Consider the following 22881-nt stretch of genomic DNA (forward strand, 5'->3'; position numbering starts at 1 on the left):
CTCAAAACATGAGTGCTCCACTCATCTTATGTAAGGAATGCCCGACTTAGTTCCGTTAAACGCCGCGCCGTAAAAGGAGGTTATAAAAGCGGATACTGGGAAGGACATGATAGACATGAAATTGAGTGGGAGTACAAGAATGGATTGTGTCATCCTAATTACATTAGGAAAAGTGTCTCAAGGCCGCTTGATGAGTAGCAACCGAAAATGCGTGGCCGCGCTCAAATGGATTAAAAGTTAATCGTTTGTCTTTAACAGTTGTGCTCGGTATCAAGAACGTCTGAAAGACGTGACACATCAGATGAGATACAAATTGACACGGGAATCAAGCATTGCACTTGTTCTAAGTTCAAGTGGGAGTCTGAAGGATATGTCCTTTGACCAAAAATGCAATGTGAGAAATTTGTCGGATAGGACAATTGATGAAGAAGATCATCAAGTCCGGTTGATTTAGGGGTCGTAGTGTTTAGCTAGAAACCAACTACGTTCGTCGAATTACGAAGTAATTCGCGACTAACTTCGATTGGATCCTACAACGGGTTACACATAAGAATGGCTATTTAATCGGATGATATGACTAGTGTGAGTGAGATATATAATCATGGGAGAGTCCCATAAATATGTCTCATAGCCCTAAAACAAGTTTAGGCAAAGATAGCACAAAAGGCCCAAAAGAGGAGTTTTGGGCCAGGAACCAAAAGAGGACTTTTTGGGCTCGGATTGGGCTGAAAATTGAAGGGACGGTTCCCTTAATAGGGAAGGTTAGATCTGAAAATTTTGGTCTGGTTTGGACGTCCCCTCATCAAGGAATTGAGAAAATAGCAACTAGTTTTTATTTTTGACTATTTCCTTAATCTTATTCAAAAGGGTCTTTTAGGAAACGAAATTTGAGTGGGACTCTTATTAGGGTTCTATATAATGACCCTTAAGGAAGTGAATAAGGTGTGAAATTTCTCTAAGAGTTTTCTTACTCTACAACATCAAGTAGATAAGAGAAAGTGAGCTAATTCCCAAAAGCTATCAACTAGTCAAATAAAGAATAAGTAGTTCTTCTTATTATCAAACCACCATTCGAGTTCTAGATAGCTTAGAAAGTGGAAGATTAAGTAGACTACCGGTGTCCCAAGTAAAGGAGCTACAATTGGAGCTCTTGGTCTTCTCAAAGCGATTGGAAAGGTTCGAGGGAAAACTAACGATTAAGGTAATCTCTAACTCTTAGTTGATTATTAGTTTATGCATGATGATCTTCGGACCGTACTAATGTTAGACATGAGATGTCTGAGATTCCGCTAACAACGTTAGTAGACACCATCAATACCCAACAAACTGGTATACCACTGTAGGGCTAGGCCAACGAGGCTAGAGCCGAAGCTCTTACACATACAGGCTTCCCTTAGATCTCTTGGTATAGTAGCTGTAAACATACGTTGCTTGTAAGAAGCAATGTGGTCAACCGGGTCAGATGTACCATCATACATCTTCATATTTGGGAAACTAAACTTCCTAGGCATCCTAACTAAAGCAATGGCGTCTACGAAGGGTGAGTCGGCATAGCTTTGCGGCAGAATCATTTTAAATGGAGTCGGAACCCCGGGTATGTGTGTAAGTAAGGCCTCTAGATGTGCTAACCTTTTTGCAAAGCTCTACTCTAGAGAGGTATCTCTAGGATATTACGGGTTTTGCGGGATGTAAGTCCCCTTAGTCCGTAACATAGGTACAGTAACTAAAGGAGAAAGAACAGCCGTGGTCTGCGCTGTTGGATGTTGGTTGTCATCCAGGTCGGGTTGAGTGACTGGTTGGTTTGAAGTGCCGCCTGCTTCTGTCCTAGTTGACTATTCCGGAGTTGTTGAGTGAAGGATTGGCTGGTTATGCATTTCTTCTGCTTCGGTAGTCCTTTCTGCTCGCTCTTTGTTATTCAGCTCTGGCTGTCTAGGAGCAACTGGTCTTCAAAGCGGTACGGTTACAGACAGCTCCGTGATTTTTTTTCTGCAATAATTTATTCTCGGCTCTGACCAAGATGTTATCCTCTTCCAAAGCTTTGAACCGTTGCGTGTTTTCTTGCATTTGAGTTGTTAGTATTGCAAGCTGAGATGCTATGTCGAGTGGAGTGTTGGTCATCTTTTGTGCCATCGGGGTAAGCTCAGTAATTTATAGTCGCGTCCCTTCTTCTAGCGCTAAACTGTGAGGGTAAGAAATCGCGGGTCAAAAAGTTAGCTGGACCGGGTCGTTCCCCGGATGTCGAACCTCGACCTGTTAATTTTTTGCAGGCACTGACGACGTCTTTGGGCTTAACCTGTGACAAAAGAGACAAGAACACACGTGACCGTAAGTCCCAAGGGACACCGGGATGGTGCCGGCCTAAGGGGGCTCCAATGGTCAAGTCAGTAAGATTGTAGGGGAAGTAGTGTATACGCGGGTATTAACCTTGGAATGTTACCGTTGGTTGGATAATGGTCGGAGTTTAGGCACGACTTGTAGAGTGGCCGGAGCTCGATCTCTACGGACAGACTGACTTGTTTGAAGAAAGGTTATGATAATACCTATGAGGCTTGCCTTGTGGATGAGACAACCCTGGAGAGGTTTGCCTTGTCCAGGGGTATGTACCGTAAACAAGTGGGTATCTTTAAGATCCTGACCTTATAGATAATCACGTGGGATATGGAAAATAAGGTCTGACCTCTAGAGAGATAAAGTGAGCAAACTGATGATGCATAAAATGTCCAGACGCTGACTAACGTTTGAATAGTCGGGATCAAACCTGAAGTCCACTGGGTCAACCTGGCATAAGGTACATGACAACTGAATCCTTGATGATCCGCCACATATCCCCCTAACTGGGAGGTCGGCTAGAGGAAACCAGCCCGGTAACGCCCTCGACATGTACGGATCAGCCCTGGAGTCTCTATAGGAATGAGGGGGGGGGGGGGCACGTAGGTTCGGTCGATGCCTTACGCCCAGAACTGGGAAGGCAAAAGCGCACTAGCAACCTACTGACTTAATCCCGAAATATCTACAAAGATTTCAGTCGGTTACGGATCTCGAAGTGTTTAAGCAAGTTTGGACTTCACGCGTCTAAGGGAGGAAACTTCTCCCCTAAGATCTATCACATGGGCAAGATATCTTCGAAAGATTCTTGAACTTAGGAACTTTCATCTATCCCAGATCCGAGATAAACATAAAGGGAAAACTTCCCTCCACAGCAATCACTACCGCCTCTTAAGCCTATAAAAGGGCCCTCACATCGTCCTTCATAGGACACGATCTCTAAACCTTAGAAGATAACAGTTAACTCTGAGTTCTCATAACTCGCCCCCAAAAGGATCAATCAACATTCATTCTTTTACTGCAAAGAACACGCTGACTGTCTTGAGCGTCGGAGCGGTTTTCGAACCCTTTGCAGGTTTTTCCCCCTTGGAAATTGACGAACAGGAGCTTGGAGGACGAGAATCAGGAGCTGGAGCAAGGAGAAGGAACAAGGAGCAGGAGCAAGGAGACGAAGCACCGGAGCTGGAAGCAGGAACAAACGCAGGAATCTCACCTCACATAACAGAATATACCATCATACGGAGACTGTCATGCATCAACTCCTTTTTTCATGCTGACATAACGGAAGACCATTTTTTGACATCAGCATTTGGCGCTAGAAGGAGGGGCAAACCTCAGCAGAATCATCAATTCGGTAACCTGAACTCTCTTCAATAACTTTTCAAAACTAACTGTTTCCTTAAGCTCTTCTGGCAGACATGTCCTCAGAGGAACACACCACCAAAGAACCAGCGGCGGGACCTCCCTCCCCGGAGGAGCCGAAGTTCGAGGTCGAGAGACCTGAGGAAGAGAAAGACTAGAAAAAGAGGAAGCGGAGAAAACGGCATGCCTCACTGTACCGGTGCAGATCTGGCACAAGACCGGCGAGGTGACCTATGTCGGAAGTACTCTGAACGAAATTGAGAGAGGAACTAAGTTCCTTCCTAAAAGGGCACCGCCATATTTTTGCCTTCGGAACAGACGAGGTCCCCAGAATAGACCCCGATGTCATCACTCACAAGCTCAACATTAGGGAAGGGAGCTAACCCGTGAAGCAGAAAAAAAGGAATTTCGCACCAGACAAGCAGGACGAAATCGCAAGACAAGTGGAAAAGCTCTTGGCCTCAGGAGTCATACGGGAGGCACGATACCCAGAATGGTTGGCCAACGTAGTACTGGTGAAAAAGAAGAACATCACATGTAGGATGTGCATAGACTTCACCAGTCTGAATAAAGCCTGCCCGAAAGACAACTTTCCACTGCCGTCCATCGACCAGTTGGTGGACTCCACGGCTGGCCATGAACTACTTAGTTTTATGGACGTCTTTGCAGGATACCATCAGATAGCCATGCACTGGGCAGATCAGGAGCATACTACCTTTCTGACAGATCAAAGATTATACTGCTACCAATAGATGCCCTTCAGACTCAAGAATGCCGGAGCTACGTACCAACGCTTGGTTAACGGAATATTCGGAGAAAAGCTCGGGAAAACAGTCGAGTGCTACGTAGACGATACGATCGTGAAGAGCAAGGTCCGCAAAGATCTGATACCCAATCTCAAAATCGCTTTTGACAGGCTTCGAGCTTATAACATGAAGTTGAATCCCGAAAAGTGCGCGTTTGGGGTAACATCAGGAAAGTTCCTCGGTTTCATGGTGATTTATAGAGGAATAGAAGCTAACCCAGCCAAGATCACGTTGCTAAAAGACATGCCCAACCAAAAAGCAGAAAGGACGTCCAACGACTAACTGGAATGCTGGTCTCTCTCTCCAGATTCCCAAGCAAAATGGGGAACAAGGCTCTCCCCTTCTTCAAAGTCCTCCGAAAAGTACCAGACTTCGCATGGACAACCGAAGCAGAACAAGCATTCCAAAGCCTGAAAACACACTTAATGGGATTACCTCTACCTGTCAGCCCCAACCCCGGAGATGAGCTCATTGTCTACCTCGCAACCTCAGGAGAAGTAGTGTTAGCAGTGGTAATCAAGACAGTAAAAGGAGCGATGCACCCTGTATATTTCGTCAGCAAGGTGTTAGGTGGAGCAGAGCTGAATTATCTGATCGTAGAGAAACTGGCTTACGCGCTCATTTTGACGGCCACGAAGCTACGTCCTTACTTTCAGGCTCACACAATGGTCGTACAGACCGATAACCACTCAGGACTGTACTCCAGAAGATGGATGACTCAGGACGGCTGACCAAGTGGGCGGAGAGCTAAGCGAATTCGACATCAGGTATGTGCCCCGCACTACAATAAAAGGACAAGCATTAGCGGACTTCATAATGGAGTGTTCAGTCTCGGCGGAAGACGTAGGGCCAGAGCAGGTCTGGACTCTCTTCGTAGACGGGGCATCGAGCGAAGCTATGAGGGGGGCCGAAGCCGTGTTGATCAGCCCTGAAAAGGAGAAAACTTTCCAAACAACCACGTTCAGGTTCGCTGTAACAAACAACAAAGCTGAATAGGATGCCCTGCTAGCAGGATTAAAACTGGCCTTAAAAGCTAGCGCTGCCAACGTCCAAGTATACAGCGGCTCCCAACTCGTCGTCAATCACATTAACGGGGATTACAAAGTAAAAGGGATCCACAAGGTGAAGTATGTAGGGAAAGTAAGGGACTTGATCCGACACTTCACAAAGTTCACCATTACCCGGATCCCTCGAGAGGAAAACGCATCGGCCGATGCCTTGTCCAAAATGATTAAGGGCCAAGCCACCATCCCCGGGGTGACATTCCAGACACTGGAAGATAGGAGCACTGATAGAGCAACAAAAGTGATGGCCATTAGAATAGCACAGGAAGACGAGTGGATGAGACCATAAGTCGAATATCTACAAAAGCAGAAGTTACCCGAGGATGCCAGCGAAGCTAAGAAGGTCCACAGAAAAGCCTTGAGATACACCTTATTCGGATGGCTCCTATACCGAAATCCTTAATCCATCCCTTACGGAGTTGTTTGGCAAAAGATGAACAAAAATACGATGACAGAAAATTAATCCTGGCTGGATACTACTGGCCAGGAATGCTGAAGGATTACATGAAACACACCAAATACTGTGAGCCTTGCCAGAGGTATGCTAACGATTATCGGCTACATCCCAACGAGCTAACGCCAATCGTAAGTCCATGCCCCTTTGCGCAATGGGTAATTGACCTAGTGAAGGATATATTCCCTCGGTCCGAAGGAATGGTATCCTTCTAAGAGATGTCCTTCGATCAAGATGACAATGCGTACGATTTGGCGAATAGGATCATAATGACCTTATTTGGAAGATCATTAGTCCGGTCGAATTAGGGGTCGTAATGCTTAGCTAGAAGCCAACTACGATCGTCGGATAACTTCGGTAATCCGCGGCTAACATAGACCAGATCCTACAAGGGTTACACATAAGAGTGATGGTTTGAACGGAGAGATATTGACTAGATATAAAGTGGAAAATAAGTGGATTGGATCCATTATTTGAGGCCAAAAAGAGTTCGGACGAGTCCGGACAAGTGTACATAACCCCGGGCTAAAAAGCGAGCCCGAGGGTGCTCATAAAGGGGCCGGCCATGTGATGCCCGACCTTAGGAAGGGGCCGGCCAGCACATGGCCGGTTAGACCCCTTGTGTGGGCCGGCCTTAAAGCCCATAGAGATTTATATTGGCCGGCCACACATAAACCATTTTAGGGTTTCATATGGGACACAAAAAGATATGTCTTGAAGGAGATATTTTAGGAATCCTAGTTTGGGTCAAATACCTTCTCTATGGTCCCTATAAATAGACCTCCTTAAGACATAATTAGGTACAAAAAAAATCAAGAGACAATTCAAGAGAGCTTTTAGAGAGAAAAGCCAAAAGAGAGAAAAGGAGTTTTCTCGATTATCTAGTCAAGAAGAAGGTGTTCTTCATCTCAACCTTCAAGAGAGTTCTAGCTAACTCGAAGGAGGGAGTTCAAGTCATAGACTCGGTGTCTCGAGTAGAGGAACTACAATTGGAGTTCTTGATCTTCCGAATCTTGTCAGAATTTTGTTCGTGGGAAAGCGATTAAAGGTAATCATCTTTCCATATCTAGTTCATTGATTAGTTCATGTATAATTAGATCCCGGGAGTCTAGTGTTAACATTAGATGTTTGAGATTCCACAATAAACACTAGAAAAGGTGTGTTAGACACATCCGTTGCCCTATAGTGGCATCACGAGTCGGTTACATGAAACTATCTTTGACTAGACGAATAAGATTCGAGCTTGAATGACTAGAAAACACCATTTTTTAAATAAAGATTTGAACATGAAAATCAGGGTTTTTGATGTAGATTCAATAGCCTAATACACTAAAACTTTAGTTTTTTGAAAAAGGTTTTCGAAAACTAGTTTTAGGGTTTTGAAATTTAGCAAAAAAGGGTGAAAACCTATTGTTTTGATGATGAAAATCATAAAAAACAGTGAAAAACAGCAGTTTAACCATGAAGGAGCAGCAGAAAAATCGAGAGACAGCAAAAAAATAGGAGGAAGATGAAGTCTTTCCCGGGCCGGACTGGCCTGGACGCGTCTGGCCAGTCACGTGCACCAGGACGCGTCCCAGTCCGTCTCGGACTGGGACTCCGAGATTGTCTCGGACGCATCCCATTCCGACACGGACTGGGATATCCGAGTATATCTCGGAAAGGTCGCGTCTTCTAGACCTGCGATATCTTCGGACGCGTCTCGGATTAGACCGAGACGCGATTTTCTTGGCCGACTCCAGACGCGTCTGGATAAGTCCTAGGCCGTCTCGGACTAGGAGTCCGAGACGGGCCAGGACGCGTCCGACACATCCCTAGCATCTCGGATGCGATCCGAGATGCTACGAACTCGGACAGACGCGTCTGTGACCAAAGAACGCGTCCAGACGCGTCTGTGGTCCATAGGATGCGTTTGGCCTAGGGCCAGGACGCGTCCACCCGAGGGACACGGCACGGCTCGGAACGTGCTGAACCGGGTCCGGACCTTGACTTTGACCGACCTTGGTTCATCCTTGACTGGTCAATGGTCTCTTGACCGAGTTTGACTAGGGTTTGACTAGGGTTTGACTAAGGGTTTGACCAGGACTTTGACCAATGATTTGACCAGGGTTTGACCAGGGTCTGTCCAGGATTTTACCAAAGTTGACTTGGGTCCATTTTCGAGTTTGACTCGAAGATTTTGGATCTTGACCCGAGTGGGAGTTTTTCAAACTTTTACTTTGAATTTCAAACTTATTTTTCCGAAATTGACCCGGGCCATCGGATGACCCAAACAGAGTTTTTCCTAGAATCGATTTTGGAAATCATTAAGGAAGAAACATAACATGTTATAAGTCCGTATTTTACGAAAATAGACTTAGAACTCACGTTAGACATAAGAATGTCACAATTTCCCACAATTAGCTATACGAGACATAGCGAACCTAGAAACGAATCTAGGATACATACTTTCTCTTATATGATTGTCATATTTCTGGATGTATGTATATTTTATGTGATTGCGTAGCTTAGTATACCTTTAGTTAGGTAAACGATTCTTGTTCCTAAGCACAAGTGAAAGTGCCCGAATAATACTTAGAGTATAGGTTCTTAAGTAGCCATTGACGAATCGAATGATCAGATCATGATTCGAGTGGGAGTACTCAATGGTGGTTCAAGGATAAGAATCCGTACGAACCGTAGGCGAACAAGAAATAACCTAAAAGATGAGATCTTTTAAGAGTAATACTAAAAGATGTAAGAAATCTTTACGCAAACTCATATAAACTTTACGTAATAAATCATAATTGGTTATGCCAGAGTTCACAGTAACGCAACTTGATAAATTACGTAAAAAGTCCCAAATTTTTTTTGAGTAAATGCCTACCCGGATTAAGACACCTGTTGTCCCTTGTTCATCGATGGTGGGTCGGCCTTCGCAAAGTGCCATCTTTTACCTCGGGACAATACGGGTAGATCTATAGCAGAGATCTACATGTCTAAATGGTTTTTCTCAACGAGTCAGCAAAAGGGTTTTGGATTTCGAGGCAAAAGGACAATTTGACACACAAGTGTGAAATTTGTCAACCAAGATTCATAGGAGTATGATCAGTAAGGAGTTACTCACCCAGGACGATGGATTAAGGGCAGTGCCTTAGTACGCTTAATTCCGGTGGAATGAGATCTTGGAATTATATTATTCTTAGGGGACAACAAATATAAAATACTATAGGGATACAGGAATTATGCCAGGATAACAAGTTTAAATCACTTCGCGTTTCTTACATGTAGTTTAATTATGACAACCAAAGAATCCTTCAACATCCGTTGGCTACTAGAGAAAGAAAAACTGAACGGAGATAACTTCATTGTATGGGAAAGGAATTTGAAACTCGTTCTCAGATTCGAAAACAAGGTAAGCATTCTAGACACGCCACTTCTGATAATCACTGAAGGTTCGACTGATGAGGAGATAGATTCGGAAAGAAGTCCCCGAAAGAAGGCTGAACCTGTAACATGCCTTATGTTAGCAACCATGGAACCTAATCTTCAGAATAAGTTCATTCATATGGATGCTTACATCATGATTCGACAATTTAGGAATTTGGTCCAAAAGAAGTCGAGGATGGATAGGTATGAGACTTCAAAGGCAATATTGGATATGGGCCTTGAGAAGGGAAAGCCTGTAGGGCCACATGTTTTCAAAATGATTAGTCATTTGGAGAAACTAGCTCGACTTGGAGTCGACCATGGCCGAGATTTTGCCACTGATATTATCCTGCATTCACTTCATGATGGGTTCAGTCAGTTTAGAATGCACTACAACATGAATGGATGGGATAAATCTCTGGAAGAACTACACGCTATGCTCCAAACAGCCGAAGAGAATATCGCAGTGGTGGAACCTAAGAAAGAAATTCTGATGGTTCAAAAGGAAAAGGGATTTAAAAAGGAAGGAAAGCAGAGATTCAAGAAGAAAAAGATGGGCAAATGGAAAGGCAAACAAGTTGCCAAAAACAGAAGTGCCCAATCTGATTCCAATTGTTTCTACTGCAATGACATAGGCCATTGGAAGAAAAACTGTCCCAAATTCTTGGAAGATAAAAAGAACGGAAAGGTGGTTTCCGGTCAAGGTAAAACATTTTAAAAGTTGATTCAATTAAATACAATTCCAGAAAAGGTATTGGATACCTGAAATTGTTCTTTTCATTATGAATGACAGGAACAAGTGGAAGCTCAGTATTTAATGAGTAAGGAGATGAACCTGTCAAAAGCTAAAAGGAGCAATAGTTGCTGCATAAAGCTAGAGAAGGATCCTGGACTCCATAGGGATAACTCTAAATTAGTTTTAGTTTTCCTTTTTCTTTTTCGAACATTGACTCTGTAATGAGGTTATGGAGATATATAAAATATTTAGTATTTTATGATGTTCTGAAAAGATGCCTACTCAACTTTTAAAGAATTATACCAAAGAATCCAATTTAGTCATTCTAATCTAGTCAAACAAATTTGAAAGAACATGGATGAAGCTAAAAGTTGAGTGATCTCGTATCCCTCAACGATAGTTAATCATGGTTCAAACAAATGTACTTAACAAGATCTCAAAAGTCAATTACTCACTAAAAGCTTATGTTAGACATAAGAAAGTGATTAATGTGACTGGAATATACTAAATACTAGATTTAAGGAAGTCTTGTAGACTAAACCTGAATCAAGTAAGGATCAAATCTGACTAAAAGATTATGATAAGATCATAAGTCTAAAAGTCATAAAGTCTTCCGAAAGCAAAAGTCTAAATGCAAAAAAGCCATACCACTAAGACCTAGAAAGCTATAGTCAATAAAGGGATTCCATACGAATATGGATTTTAGAAGAGTTCTAAAATGATCTTTTATTCCAAGTCTAAAGAACTTTAAGAAATAGATTCTTCAAGCGAAGAATAACGGGGTTTTTCCACAAATCATCGAAACACAATTAGATTGTTGCTCTCGATGGTGTCCTATTAAAAAGAAAGCGTTCTTTGATAATCGGACAAGTGGGAGGAAATAAAACATTTGAAGGAAGTTTCTAATCAAAAGAGCAACAAATAGGAGTAAAGAGTTACTCGCTGTAATGGAAGTAATGAGTTACTTGCCATAACGAGAGTAAGAAATTACTCACGATGCCTCTTAAAGAAACTAAGAAGGTATTGCTCAAAAACCCGAGTGAGTCTTAGAGAAGATTCACAGAAACTATAGTAAAACTACTCCGAGTTTAGACTGAGAGTCTAAAGAGATGAGATCTAAAAGGAGTGGGCTCTAACATTCGCAAAGAATTTAAATCGGATTCAATTTCTTAGAATGAATAGTCTTGTTCGACAAGAAGGTATATGAGAGTGAAAAAAGATCGTTTCAAAGTCATGTATGTGGAGACATACTGGGATTGAGAAAAACAGTTAGAGAACTGACTCAATAGGACAAGAGACGAGGGTAAATTTATTAGGGCATCACAATCTATGTCAATAGATTAAAGTGATGAAGAGACTCATTTCAAAATAAGGTTTAAAAGAGATCAAGAACTCTTGGAGAAGAGTTTCCACCCATCTCACATGAGACATGCCTAGCGAAACTCAGAATTTAAAAATCCTGACAAGCGAAAGCAGAACATGAGAGAAATACTTATGTCAGGAAAATATAAGATCGATCATGGAGATGATTGATGTTTACCCGCACATCTAAAATGTACTTAGAGTACAAAAGATGTCGTCACCCATGAAAGTCAGAGAAAGGATTGAGAGTGCTGAGAGCATTCAAAATTATGTCTCTGAAAACAGAAGTTGAAGAAACTCATAAAAACAATCTTCTGAAAATAAAGATAAGAATCTTTTAGGAAGGGCGAACAGATCAAAAGGAGTTTTCATGCTGGGAGTCGTTGCTAAATCTACTAGATAAGAAACCAGAATTAGAACTTGGGAAGTGCTGATTTCAGTTCAAGAAACTAACATTACCATAATAGCTTACGAAGGAGTTCTGAAGCATGATAATAATAAGCGAAGTGAAAAACATAAACTAAACTGTCACCTCAGAATGGACATGGAAGATGAACGGATCTAAGGAATTAGGATTAAGGAAGAAATAACCTAAAAAGATTTGTAAATTTGAGAAACGTAAAAGAGTTTACGCAGTGCTCAATATTTACAAACTCTTGTTATCCGAAATAAACTCAGTTTATTTCGTCGTCTAAATCATGGTTTAGAATTTAGATGACAGTCCAAAATAATGGAGTGTTCCAGGTAGGTTTATTAGATACGTGATCTAATGAAAGAAACCCTACTAAGTGAACATGGAAGCACACCATTATAAGAATCCCTAGTCCAAGTCATTGGTTGGACAACAATGACTTAAGAAGACTAGCATGAGTAATTGACGAGATAGCGTTGTTTCTTGGGCTATGGGAATAGGAGTATTCAAAGTCAACTTCATGGGTGTATAAGTTGATACACTGGAAACCCGCCAAGTGAGAGTACTTTGAGAGAACAAGTCATGAGATGTCATAACTCTCATTTAGCAAATCGTTCCTCAAAACATGAGTACTCACTCAGTTTGTGTAAGGAATGTCGAACTTTGGCACCGTTAAACGCCGCGCCGTAAAAGGAGGTTATAAAGGCGGATTGCTGGGGGGGGGACAGGATAGACATGAAATTGAGTGGGAGTACAAGAATGGAATATGTCTTCCTGAGTAAAATCAGGATAAAATATCTCCGGGCCACTTGATGAGAAACAACTGAAAAATGCATGGCATGCTCAAATGGATTAAAAGTTAATTATTTGATTTGACAGTTTGTTCTCGGGATCAAGAAAGTCTGATAAGTACGACATATCAGATGAGATATGAAAAGACATGGGAATCGAGCATTGCACTTGTTCTAAGTACAAGTGGGAGACTGAAGGATATATTCCCTCGGTCCGAAGGAATGGTATCCTTCTAAGGGATGTCCTTCGATCAAGATGAAAATGCGTACGATTTGGCGAATAGGATCATAATGACCTTATTTGGAAGATCATTAGTCTGGTCGAATTAAGGGTCGTAATGCTTAGCTAGAAGCCAACTACGATCGTCGGATAACTTCGGTAATTCGCGGCTAACATAGACCGGGCCCTACAAGGGTTACACATAAGAGTGATGGTTTGAACGAAGAGATATTGACTAGATATAAAGTGGCAAATAAGTGGATTGGATCCATTATTTGAGGCCAAAAAGAGTTCGGAAGAGTCCGGACAAGTGTACATAATCCCGGGCTAAAAAGCGAGCCCGGGGGTGCCCATAAAGGGGTCGGCCATGCGATGGCCGACCTTAGGAAGGGGTCGGCCAGCACATGGCCGGTTAGACCCCTTGTGTGGGCCGACCATAAAGCCCATAGAGGCTTATATTGGCCGGCCACTGATGGGCCTAAAAGGTTACCATAAAAGGTCTCCACCCGCAAGTATACGGGCGTCAAGTAATAACCCGGTAAGACCGGGATCGATCCACGAAGATAGGAAGGTAATACGAATATCGAGAAAGTCTAACCCACCGGTTTAAGTGTCAGTCACTAACTCAGACTAAAAACGAAAAGATAATAATTGAGGTTTTGATTGGTTTATAATAAATAAACAAATAAAACGATCTAATCTAAAAGTGAGAGATTCGGGAAGAGTCGAGCAAGAATCGAGTGAGAGGGATACTTCGATCCACAAAATCGATAGTGACTAGTACTAATGATCTATAAGCATGAAAAGTTAGTTAACTTCACCCATTTACTTGGATTGGTCAACGAACTCGTGATTTAACTCAGATTCCAGTCCATGAACGGTCTAAAAACCCGGAAGATTTTATCATTAAAAGCAATAAAACTCTTTTGTCACATCAAAACATGTTTCACGAGTATCCGACCACAAAAGCTAGCTAGACATGGCGATACAAATAATAAAAGTAAGAAGATAAAGTAAGACAAAATTAAGATTGAAATCCCCCTTTTTCGATGATGGCGCGAGGCTAGGATAGTTGGAAAATATGAATATGTATGTGCTGGCAATCTCCCCCTAGCAATATCCTGATTTCCCCTTAACAGAGCAGATTAGGTGTCCCCTCAGTGAAAACTAGGGTTCCCCTTAGTAACAGTACCTTCTTCTTCCTCCAAACTAAAAATCCACCATGAAAGCTCACCAAAGCTTTCTCTCTCTAAGAGTTCTAACTCAAAAACTCAATCAAACACAAGGAGCATCAAAGCAATGGAATGAACAGTAAAAACCCTAAACTTTCCGGCCAAAATAATGGCCGGAATCACCACAAAACTGTCCGATCAGATATGCTTTTTCCGGCCAAAGTCCGGCTTAGTTTGCTGGTCTCAAGCTGTTCGCGGTCTTGTTACTGTCCCTTAATCCCGAGCTGCAGAAGGAGACCCGAGCTACTTCAATGGAGGTTTCAAGCAAAACCGAGTTGCTGTCCGAGCTGCTTCTTCTCGAGCTCCTTCAAATACCCGAACTGTTCTTGTCCCTATGCTGATGAAGAAACCGAGCCGCTTCCTTTGATGGTTGATGAAGAAACCGAGTAGCTCACGTTCCTGTTCCGAGTTGTAGCTGTGTTAATGGTGCTATCTGGTTTCTCCGAGTTGCTGCTGTTCCGAGCTCCTTCAAGAACAGCCGACTTGCTCTCTCTTGCCGCCGTGAAGCCGCTGGTGTCTGCTCTCTCTCCGGTCTCTTCCACATGAGACAAAATGTGACGAATTGCTTCGTTTTATTCCGAATGTAATGCCAAACTCCAAATAAGCTTCCTAACAAGAAAAAATACATAAATTATTAGAAATAATACCCGAAACGAACTAACTCATCCAAGTTAAGTGATCTCTATGTGGTATTTTAACGCCACATCAAACATCCCCAAACTTAGAATTTGCTAGTCCTCGAGCAAATAAACAAAACAAAACAAAACAAAACAAAACAAAACAATAAAGTAAAATCCTAACTCACTTTCGGAGGAATCCCGGTTGCATTTAGCTTATGCAACAAGCCGTTAAACCCCTAGGTTACCCCTAGTGGACGAGTGTCGTCTCGTGAGGGTTTCCAGTGAATATACCCACAACATTCAAGTTTCAAAGAGATAAAAGAGTTCAACATCGATGTAAATAAGATAATGACAACCAATGACACACTCAAGCATGCTAAACAAGCGAATCAAAATCGATAAACGCATATAAATGCTAAAAGTCTCCTCACTAGTAATCTCATCCTAAAATGTAAGTGTCCAACCACCATGAGCATCATCTAAGTCCAAAGTTACAAAACCTCGATTCCTATCATAGTACATTTCGCCTCGACTTTAGCCTCACGGTCATACACTCTCAAACATGAAATCACTCAAAAATAGATAATAATGGTTCAGTCTAATGTGTGAGCATGGAATGAAGTGAAACTCAACACATACAAAATAAATGAGGATAACAAGTTTTAGAACGAAATGATCTTTAAAGAATGGAAATAACCACTAAAATGGAATGGGGAAATTCACTCACCCTTCTCACCCACTATACCCTCTAACAATGTTTCCTAAAGGTCAACGGATACAAGTAATGAAATGGAAGTGATGATAACCCGAGAATGTCGACATCCTCAATAAGACGAACGCTCAAACAACTTCTGAACTTAGCTTTTGCTTTGAACACTTTATTATTCACAACACAAACAAAATAACAAATAAACTCAATCTTTTTTCTCTTTTCACTTTTTTTTTTTTTCTTTTTTTTTTTCATAACAAAACAAGAACACTAGTATTCTCAACAAACAACTTTTTCTTCATTCTCACTTTGTTTCACATTCCTTTTCTATACTTTCCATGTCTTCATTCTCGGGAGTAGTATGTGAATGGGTGGTGGAGTATCCGTTTCCCTAAAGTTGACACTATTGTCGGGTTTCATGGACTACAAGAGTAAGGTCGCCATCCTGATGTCACTCCTAGTGGCTAAGAAAGTTGAGCTCATGAGATTGTCTAAGCTCTTTTAAAAGTTACGAGGTTGAGTAGCTCTTCATTCTACTCAGAGTTAGCGCAGAAGAGTACACTCGAAAACAATATAAAGGCTCAGATATCTCACATGGGTTTAAGTCTCCACTAATGACTAATATAAGTCCCTCAGAAATGTTTCTTCTTCCTTAGGATGCTACTCATATGATCAGAAAACAAACACTAAAGGACTTAACATTCATGAAAGAGACTAAGAACATGCATAACATTCACCAAAACTGAAACACATGCGTCAACATACTTAAGCATACCACTAAAGTCATATCAAATCTACCCAAAAAAATTCAAATTTGGTCGAATTATTGAACCCTCTTGTCTTTTGAAACCCCATGGTCATGGCTGAAAGTCATACCCCATCCCCAAACTTAAAACTAACATTGTCCTCAATGTTTCAAGCATATACTCACCAAAAGATAAGACATATTAATTTAAAGAGAATAATGGAAAGATATTACCATAGCCGGAGGAGATAAAAGATACTACTACCGAGACTCGTGTATGAACATGTTCCAAATTGATGTCGAGCTCGTCGCCATCCCCAAACTTGGAACAAGCTATGCCTCAGAAGCAAAACAAGTAAGAAATGCTCCTATGATCAACAAGAGATATGAGAATGAAGCACATAAGATCATGACCATAAAAATGACCACTAACGCGGGTACACACGATTGCATTGAGCTATGCAATTAGCCGTTGATTCTCTTGCTTTCTGATGTGACACAAAAATGTCACATTTGGAGAGCCTAACTTAGACTAATTAGTCCTTTTTGAGTGTTATCAATAATATTTTATGTATTTTTCATGTCAGGTACCTATTTTGGAGTTAAACATGTAAATCGGAATAAAGGGAACGAATTGTCACTATCATTTTATGTGTCAAAAACGAGAAAAAAGGACTTCAAGCAAATCAAACGACAAGAGGAGTTAATGACAAGTCCGACGGTGAAAACGGAATTCAATTCGGAGTTCGGACGGGGAAGATGTGAAAGATAGAAGCTAAGGTCTTTTCTTGAAGGCACCCCCCTTTTGGTTTTAAATGTAGAGACAAGATGAAGGCACTCGCTTGGTTTCTAAACCAAGCCCAAAGCCCACACAAGCCCAAAGAAGATGACAAGGAAAAATCTTGGAGGCACCCTCTTTATGGTTCAAAGTAAAGTCTGAGTCAAAGTCAAACATTGACTAGGGTTTTGAGTAAAAAAGAAAGGATCACAAGTAGTAAAGAAAACACTATTCATCATCTTCAACCTTGGAAAGGAGGCAAGAAAGGAGAGAGAAAGAGGCAAGAGGGTTAGGGTTCTTCATTCATCAAAGAGGGTTTGATAGAGAGAGACAAGAGAGAAGAAGAAGAAGGATCCGGCCAAAGCATAGGCCGGCTAGCACACTAGGCCGGCCTAGCTTTGGCCGGCCGAGCAACAGCTCGGGCTGCTCGGGAGAGCTGCAACAGCACGGCAGCAGCAGCGACAGCACGGCAGCAGCAGCAGAGCTGCTCGGCACAACAGCAGGTCTGCTCGGGTAGCTGCTGCTCCAGCTCGGGATCCGGCACTAGGGACGCATCTGCAGCTCGGGACGCCTTCACGGGCGCGACTGCAAGCATGGGATGCACGGACGGGACGCAGTTGCGGGCACGGGAAGCTTCCATGGGAGCTGCTGGCCGAAATTCTTCTTTCTTGGCCGGAAGTTCTTTTTGCCGGATTTTTAGGGTTTCCGGCCACTTTCTTGGCCGGAAACCTTAGGGCTTTTACTCCCCATCATCTTGGCTAGCTTCCCACATGGTTTGATTTGATTTTGGGTTACAAATTTCTAGAGAGAGAAAGCTAGGGTTAGCTTTAATGGAGGTTGTGTTCTAAATGGAGAAGATGATGGTGGTCGCTATGGGGAACCCAGAATTTGCTAAGGGGAGATCGGCTGCACTTTAAAGCCTCATATTTTCCGACGATCTTAGCCTCGAACCACATCAAAAAAGGGGGATTCTCTCATCATCTTCTTTTCATTTTCTATTTAATCACCATGTTTAGCTAACTTTAGTGTGTCGATTATATGAGATGAAATGTGATGAATTCGTGATTATGTTTAATGTGATTTGATGTTTTGATTATAAATTGATGTTCATTTATTTCGATTATCGTTTTGATCGTATTTTCATGTGTCTTGTCAAGCACTTCGCATAGTTAATAGACGAAACGAAGTATTCGATATCGATCGTAGTCTAAGTCATAATTTCATGTGTTTTGTCATGCACTTCACATAGTTAGGCGACTAGACGACACTTTCGATGACTCAGGATTAACCGATTTAGACGTTTGTTTGACTAAGTATGATCTCCGGATATACGTAGTACTTAGAGACATCTACTTTAGGAGTCGAATTTCGATTGTATTTCGACACATTAGATTGGATCATACGTAGTCATAGGTTTATCATTATGGATTCCTGGACTTCGACACCTCTCTCGCTTATTTGTTGCCCGAATCGAGTCTTACCGTCTCCCGACTCTTGTTCCTCCGAACTTTTCTCTCGAATCTCTCTTGCCCGTTTACTTTTATTGTTTAGTTTAGTTTACTTGTTTGCTTTATTCTCTTATCGCTCGTGCAATCTTTAAACCCTCCATTTACCTTTGTTCCCTTTTCGTCTTAGTCTAATTAGCTAGTAACACTTAAACCGACGAATAAGACCCTTCGATATCCAAACTACCTTCCTATCCTTGGATTGATCCCGGCTTTGCCGGATTACTACTTGATACCTTCGCTTGGGTGTGCAACCTTTTCGGGTGCATCATTTTCGCAAGAGCACGAGTTCTGTCTCGTGGAGGGTTTCCAGAGATGATACCCACAAACATCAAGACCCATCTCAATCAGTCAAAGATCATACAATAAGAGACGGAAATTTTGGGGGTTAACCCAAAGAAAGCTATATGCCGGTGCTAATCGTCTCACAAAAAGATAAAGAATACGAAGTGCACATGAGACGATAGAAGAAAACAAGCCAGTCCCAAACTTAGTGGGTGCACAGTCCACTAAGTAGGTATAAATAGAAGGAACGACAACAAAGAAATCATCAAAAGGATCGACATACATGTGAAGAGTCAAAATATCAGTCGAAGGCAAAAAATCATCTGGAAGCTTAGTGGACAAAATATCCACTATGTCCATAGACGTCTTTGGAAAGACGTCTGAAATGTCCCAAAAGGGATCAACAACCGAGTTTGAGATCATGTGGAAAGTCGAACTAGACTCTAAGGGTAAGGCAATATGCTCGGGGACCAAGTCAAGGTCCATGGTTTCCTTAGGTAAATAGTCTGACGAACTATCCAACATGTCTCTAACTACTACGTCATCAATATCCTCAAAGACATCTGGAGCCTCGCAGTCAGTTATAATATCAGGCCTTCCTAGCATTGCATCTAAGACTGACTCCTTACAAGTGTCAAAAATTGGATAGTTCGGAATCGTGTCATCCTCAAACTTGCTCGTAGAGGCATCACCCTGAACATCAACGTCTAATGTAGTCCTATCATGATGAGACGACACTGGTGGAGGAAACAAGACGACAAGGTCATCAGACCGTTCAGGCTCTAAGGTACTATCTGTAAATTCATTGACATTTAACTTAGTAATAGGGTTAGACATATTACCCTCGTCATCATACCTAGTACCTTCTTGAGTTTGGGGTGGTGAAACCCCTTCCTCGTTGACGAATAACTGTGACTTAAGCATCTTTACCTGTTGAGTCAATGACTCAATCTCCTGCGTCGTTTGAGTCGCAAATTGTGACATCATCTCTCTAAGACAACTCGTGGACTCTTCAAGAGTCTCCTCATAATAAGGCTCACTAGTGTAATTCAATGAAGACTCTTGATCATAACTCTCATCGTACATATTAGGATCATACCTGCCTCTAAAATCATTGGTCTCTAAATAGTGTGGACTATAAGGTCTCTCATACATATTCGGTGTCAGACCATATCCATCACTAATTTGACCATCTCTATACATTTGTCGGTATTCTTCTAATGTCATACGAGATCGATCAGGTTCTGGTCTTCTCCACTCACTAATCGGACCGTTTCTAGACATTCGTTGATAATCCCCAAATGTCATACCAAGTCGGTCCGGCTCGTTTCTACTCATCTACTGGTATTCCCCGAAGGTCATACCAGGTCGGGTAGTGATGGAACTCCTCAGATCAAGGTCATCATCATCATCAACATGGAATGGCCAACCGTTAGAATAACGTGCCATGATCTCACAATGCTCAAGGAACTAACAAACAAGCTATCAATGTAAATCAAAACTTATCCAACCAATCACACACAAGTAAGAAAGAAAGAGATAGAATACGATGCTAGCGGATGTTCCTCTCGTTTCGTTCTTCCTTCTGATTCCTTTCTGATTCTTTTGTTCCCCTTCGCTCCTATGTTCCTGTTTTTGGGCTTTTCTCTTAAAGTGGTACCTGAAAAAAGAAAAGATAAGAAACTACGAAAATAAAGAAAGAAAAACGTCTAAGTTAACAAATAACACTAAACTAATGAACAAAACAAGCAAACAATATCCGAACTACTAAACCTATCCCCGGCAGCGGCGCCAAAAACTTGATGGGCCTAAAAGGTTACCTTAAATAGGTCTACACCCGCAAGTGCACGGGTGTCAAGTTGTAATTTCTCGGTAAGACCGGTTCGTTCCTCAGAGACTAAGTCAAACTCAATTTAATCTTAAAACTATTGTGATTTTCAAAAGTGGTTTGATTGGTAATACGATTCAAATAAAAAGAATAGCAAATATAATTCAAAAGAAAACAAATAAGTTGATATTTAGAAAAGGGGAACCTAGGTTTTTCGAATCCGTCCACGTGACAATCCTAAAGACGATGTATTTGCCTTAGTCAACTAAGTTCTTTGTTTTACTCGGGTTCTATCACATGAACGTTCTAGAATCCGGAAGATGTTGTCATTAAAAGCAATAAGAACTTTAAAAGATATGAAGATTTAATCTAAAAATTGACTTGCATATAAATCAAAACGATAACATTCTCATTATGGACTTCATCTAAAACCATAGATAGATAAGATTTAGCTACTCATGATAAAGGATGGAAGTTTAACTATATAGAATGTGGGAGAAAAGTAGAAAAATTGAGTTTCTTATTGATTTTGCAGCCAAATAGAGCCTTAAGGAAGTGATTTCCTTTTGTTTTTCCAAGAATTCTGCCAAACGCACCCTCTGGGAAAACGATTTTCTCGTCTGCCCGGAAATGGATTCCCTCTGGGAAATTTATTTTCTCATCTTCTTCAACCTTCTTTCTCTCTCTAACCTCCTGTTTCTCTCTTTATCTCTTACTTTAATCCCGCTCTCTATGTTATCTCTTTCTCTCTCATTAGAAACAGGAACCAAAAAGAAAGAGAAAATCGAAAACAAAATAAAGATAAACTTTTATCACAACCGAGTCTCTCTCTCTCTATAATATCTCTCTGTCTCTCTCTCTAACTTTCTCTCTTCCTCTGTAATCTCTCTCTCTCTCACTAAGAAACAAAGGTTTACAAAAGGAAAATCAAAAATTCAAGAAAAAACTAAAAATGATAAGCTCTCGGTTATGATTTTCTCTCTCCTGTTCTTTTCTCTAAAACTGGTGATGTCTCCTTTGTGCTCTGTTTCCTTTCTTTTATAATCACCAACACCTCTCTTTCACAGCTCACCTTTATCTTTGATTCGAATCAATCTCGATTTTCTGTTTAAATCTCCTCAATCTCTCTCTACAGTACTAACCACCATATTCTTCCATCCCTCTCTCTCGGGTCTCTCTGGATAAACTGTTTCGATTCCCTCCAAAATCTTCTTCAATCCTTCTCTCTCGGTTTCCCCCTCTAATTCTGTTTTGATTATCTTTCCATAGGTTATTAGATAGAGACGAGAGAAGAAGGAAAAGAAATCGATTTACCCAATCGAGTAACTTCCGCTGGCAGTTGGGATAGACTAATTCAGTACATCGCGGGCGAGAGAGAATAAGACGATATGGGCATCTGTCCCTCGGATATGAAAGATGCGCTCGAGTATACAGGAGTATCGTGAGTGCGGTTGCACTGTATCTTAGATACCAGGAACACCCGAGATACCACTAGAGATAACCGAAAGTAGCCCGAAACTCATCTGAGCCATCAGATCATCCTCCACTACACACCACGTGTCTCTAAAAGATTTGTGTTGACCTTAGCCCGACTGATTTTGACTCGAACTTTGACTTGGCCTAAATTGCTCGTCCGGACTCCGATTTGACTTCCGCTTTCGTCATTGGGTTCGTCTTGGGCTCTACTCTTCATCTGAATACAAACGTGGACAAATCACCAGACTCAACAAATGACCAAAATGCCCCTCGTGCGTCTTTCTCATGTTTTTATCCGTTTTCACACTGAACTCCATAAAAGACACCTGAGAAAGAAAATCAAGCAGTTCATCAGAGTAACGGCTCGATATATACTAACTAGCTCCAATTAAGAGATTAAAATGAGGCATTTTCATGACTCATCAGCCACACATAAACCCTTTTAGGGTTTCATATGGGACACGAAAAGATATGTTTGAAGGAGATATTTTAGGAATCCTAGTTTGGGTCAAATACCTTCTCTATGGTCCTTATAAATAGACCTCCTTAAGCCATAATTAGGTACAAAAAAATCAAGAGACAATTCAAGAGAGCTTTTAGAGAGAAAAGCCAAAAGAGAGAAAATAAGTTTTCTCGATTATCTAGTCAAGAAGAAGGTGTTCTTCATCTCAACCTTCAAGAGAGTTCTAGCTAACTCGAAGGCGGGAGTTCAAGTCATACACTCGGTGTCTCGAGTAGAGGAACTACAATTGGAGTTCTTGAT

The 22881-nt window shown here is 41.6% G+C and overlaps 1 protein-coding gene across 1 annotated transcript; it reads left to right on the forward strand.

The window, feature by feature from the left end:
• The first annotated feature begins 9288 nt into the window (after window positions 1-9288).
• LOC147557448 (uncharacterized) lies at window positions 9289-10244 on the forward strand. The gene is made up of 2 exons (XM_086658860.1): window positions 9289-9793; window positions 10213-10244. The coding sequence occupies exons 1-2, from the start codon at window positions 9289-9291 to the stop codon at window positions 10242-10244; spliced, it is 537 nt and encodes a 178-aa protein (XP_086514986.1).
• The last annotated feature ends 12637 nt before the right edge of the window (window positions 10245-22881 follow it).

This window comes from Eschscholzia californica, unplaced genomic scaffold, assembly GCF_041429995.1.
Source record: "Eschscholzia californica isolate CP2 unplaced genomic scaffold, dmEscCali1.0.p SCAF_2, whole genome shotgun sequence".
Lineage (NCBI taxonomy): Eukaryota > Viridiplantae > Streptophyta > Magnoliopsida > Ranunculales > Papaveraceae > Eschscholzia > Eschscholzia californica.

What these genes read in the sequence shown, in the direction of transcription:
- LOC147557448 (XM_086658860.1), top strand. Translation starts at nt 9,289, where the DNA reads ATGACAACCAAAGAATCCTTCAACATCCGTTGGCTACTAGAGAAAGAA. An exon ending in TTCACTTCATGATGGGTTCA is followed by an intron (nt 9,794 to 10,212) that starts GTCAGTTTAGAA and finishes TATGAATGACAG; the next exon opens with GAACAAGTGGAAGCTCAGTA.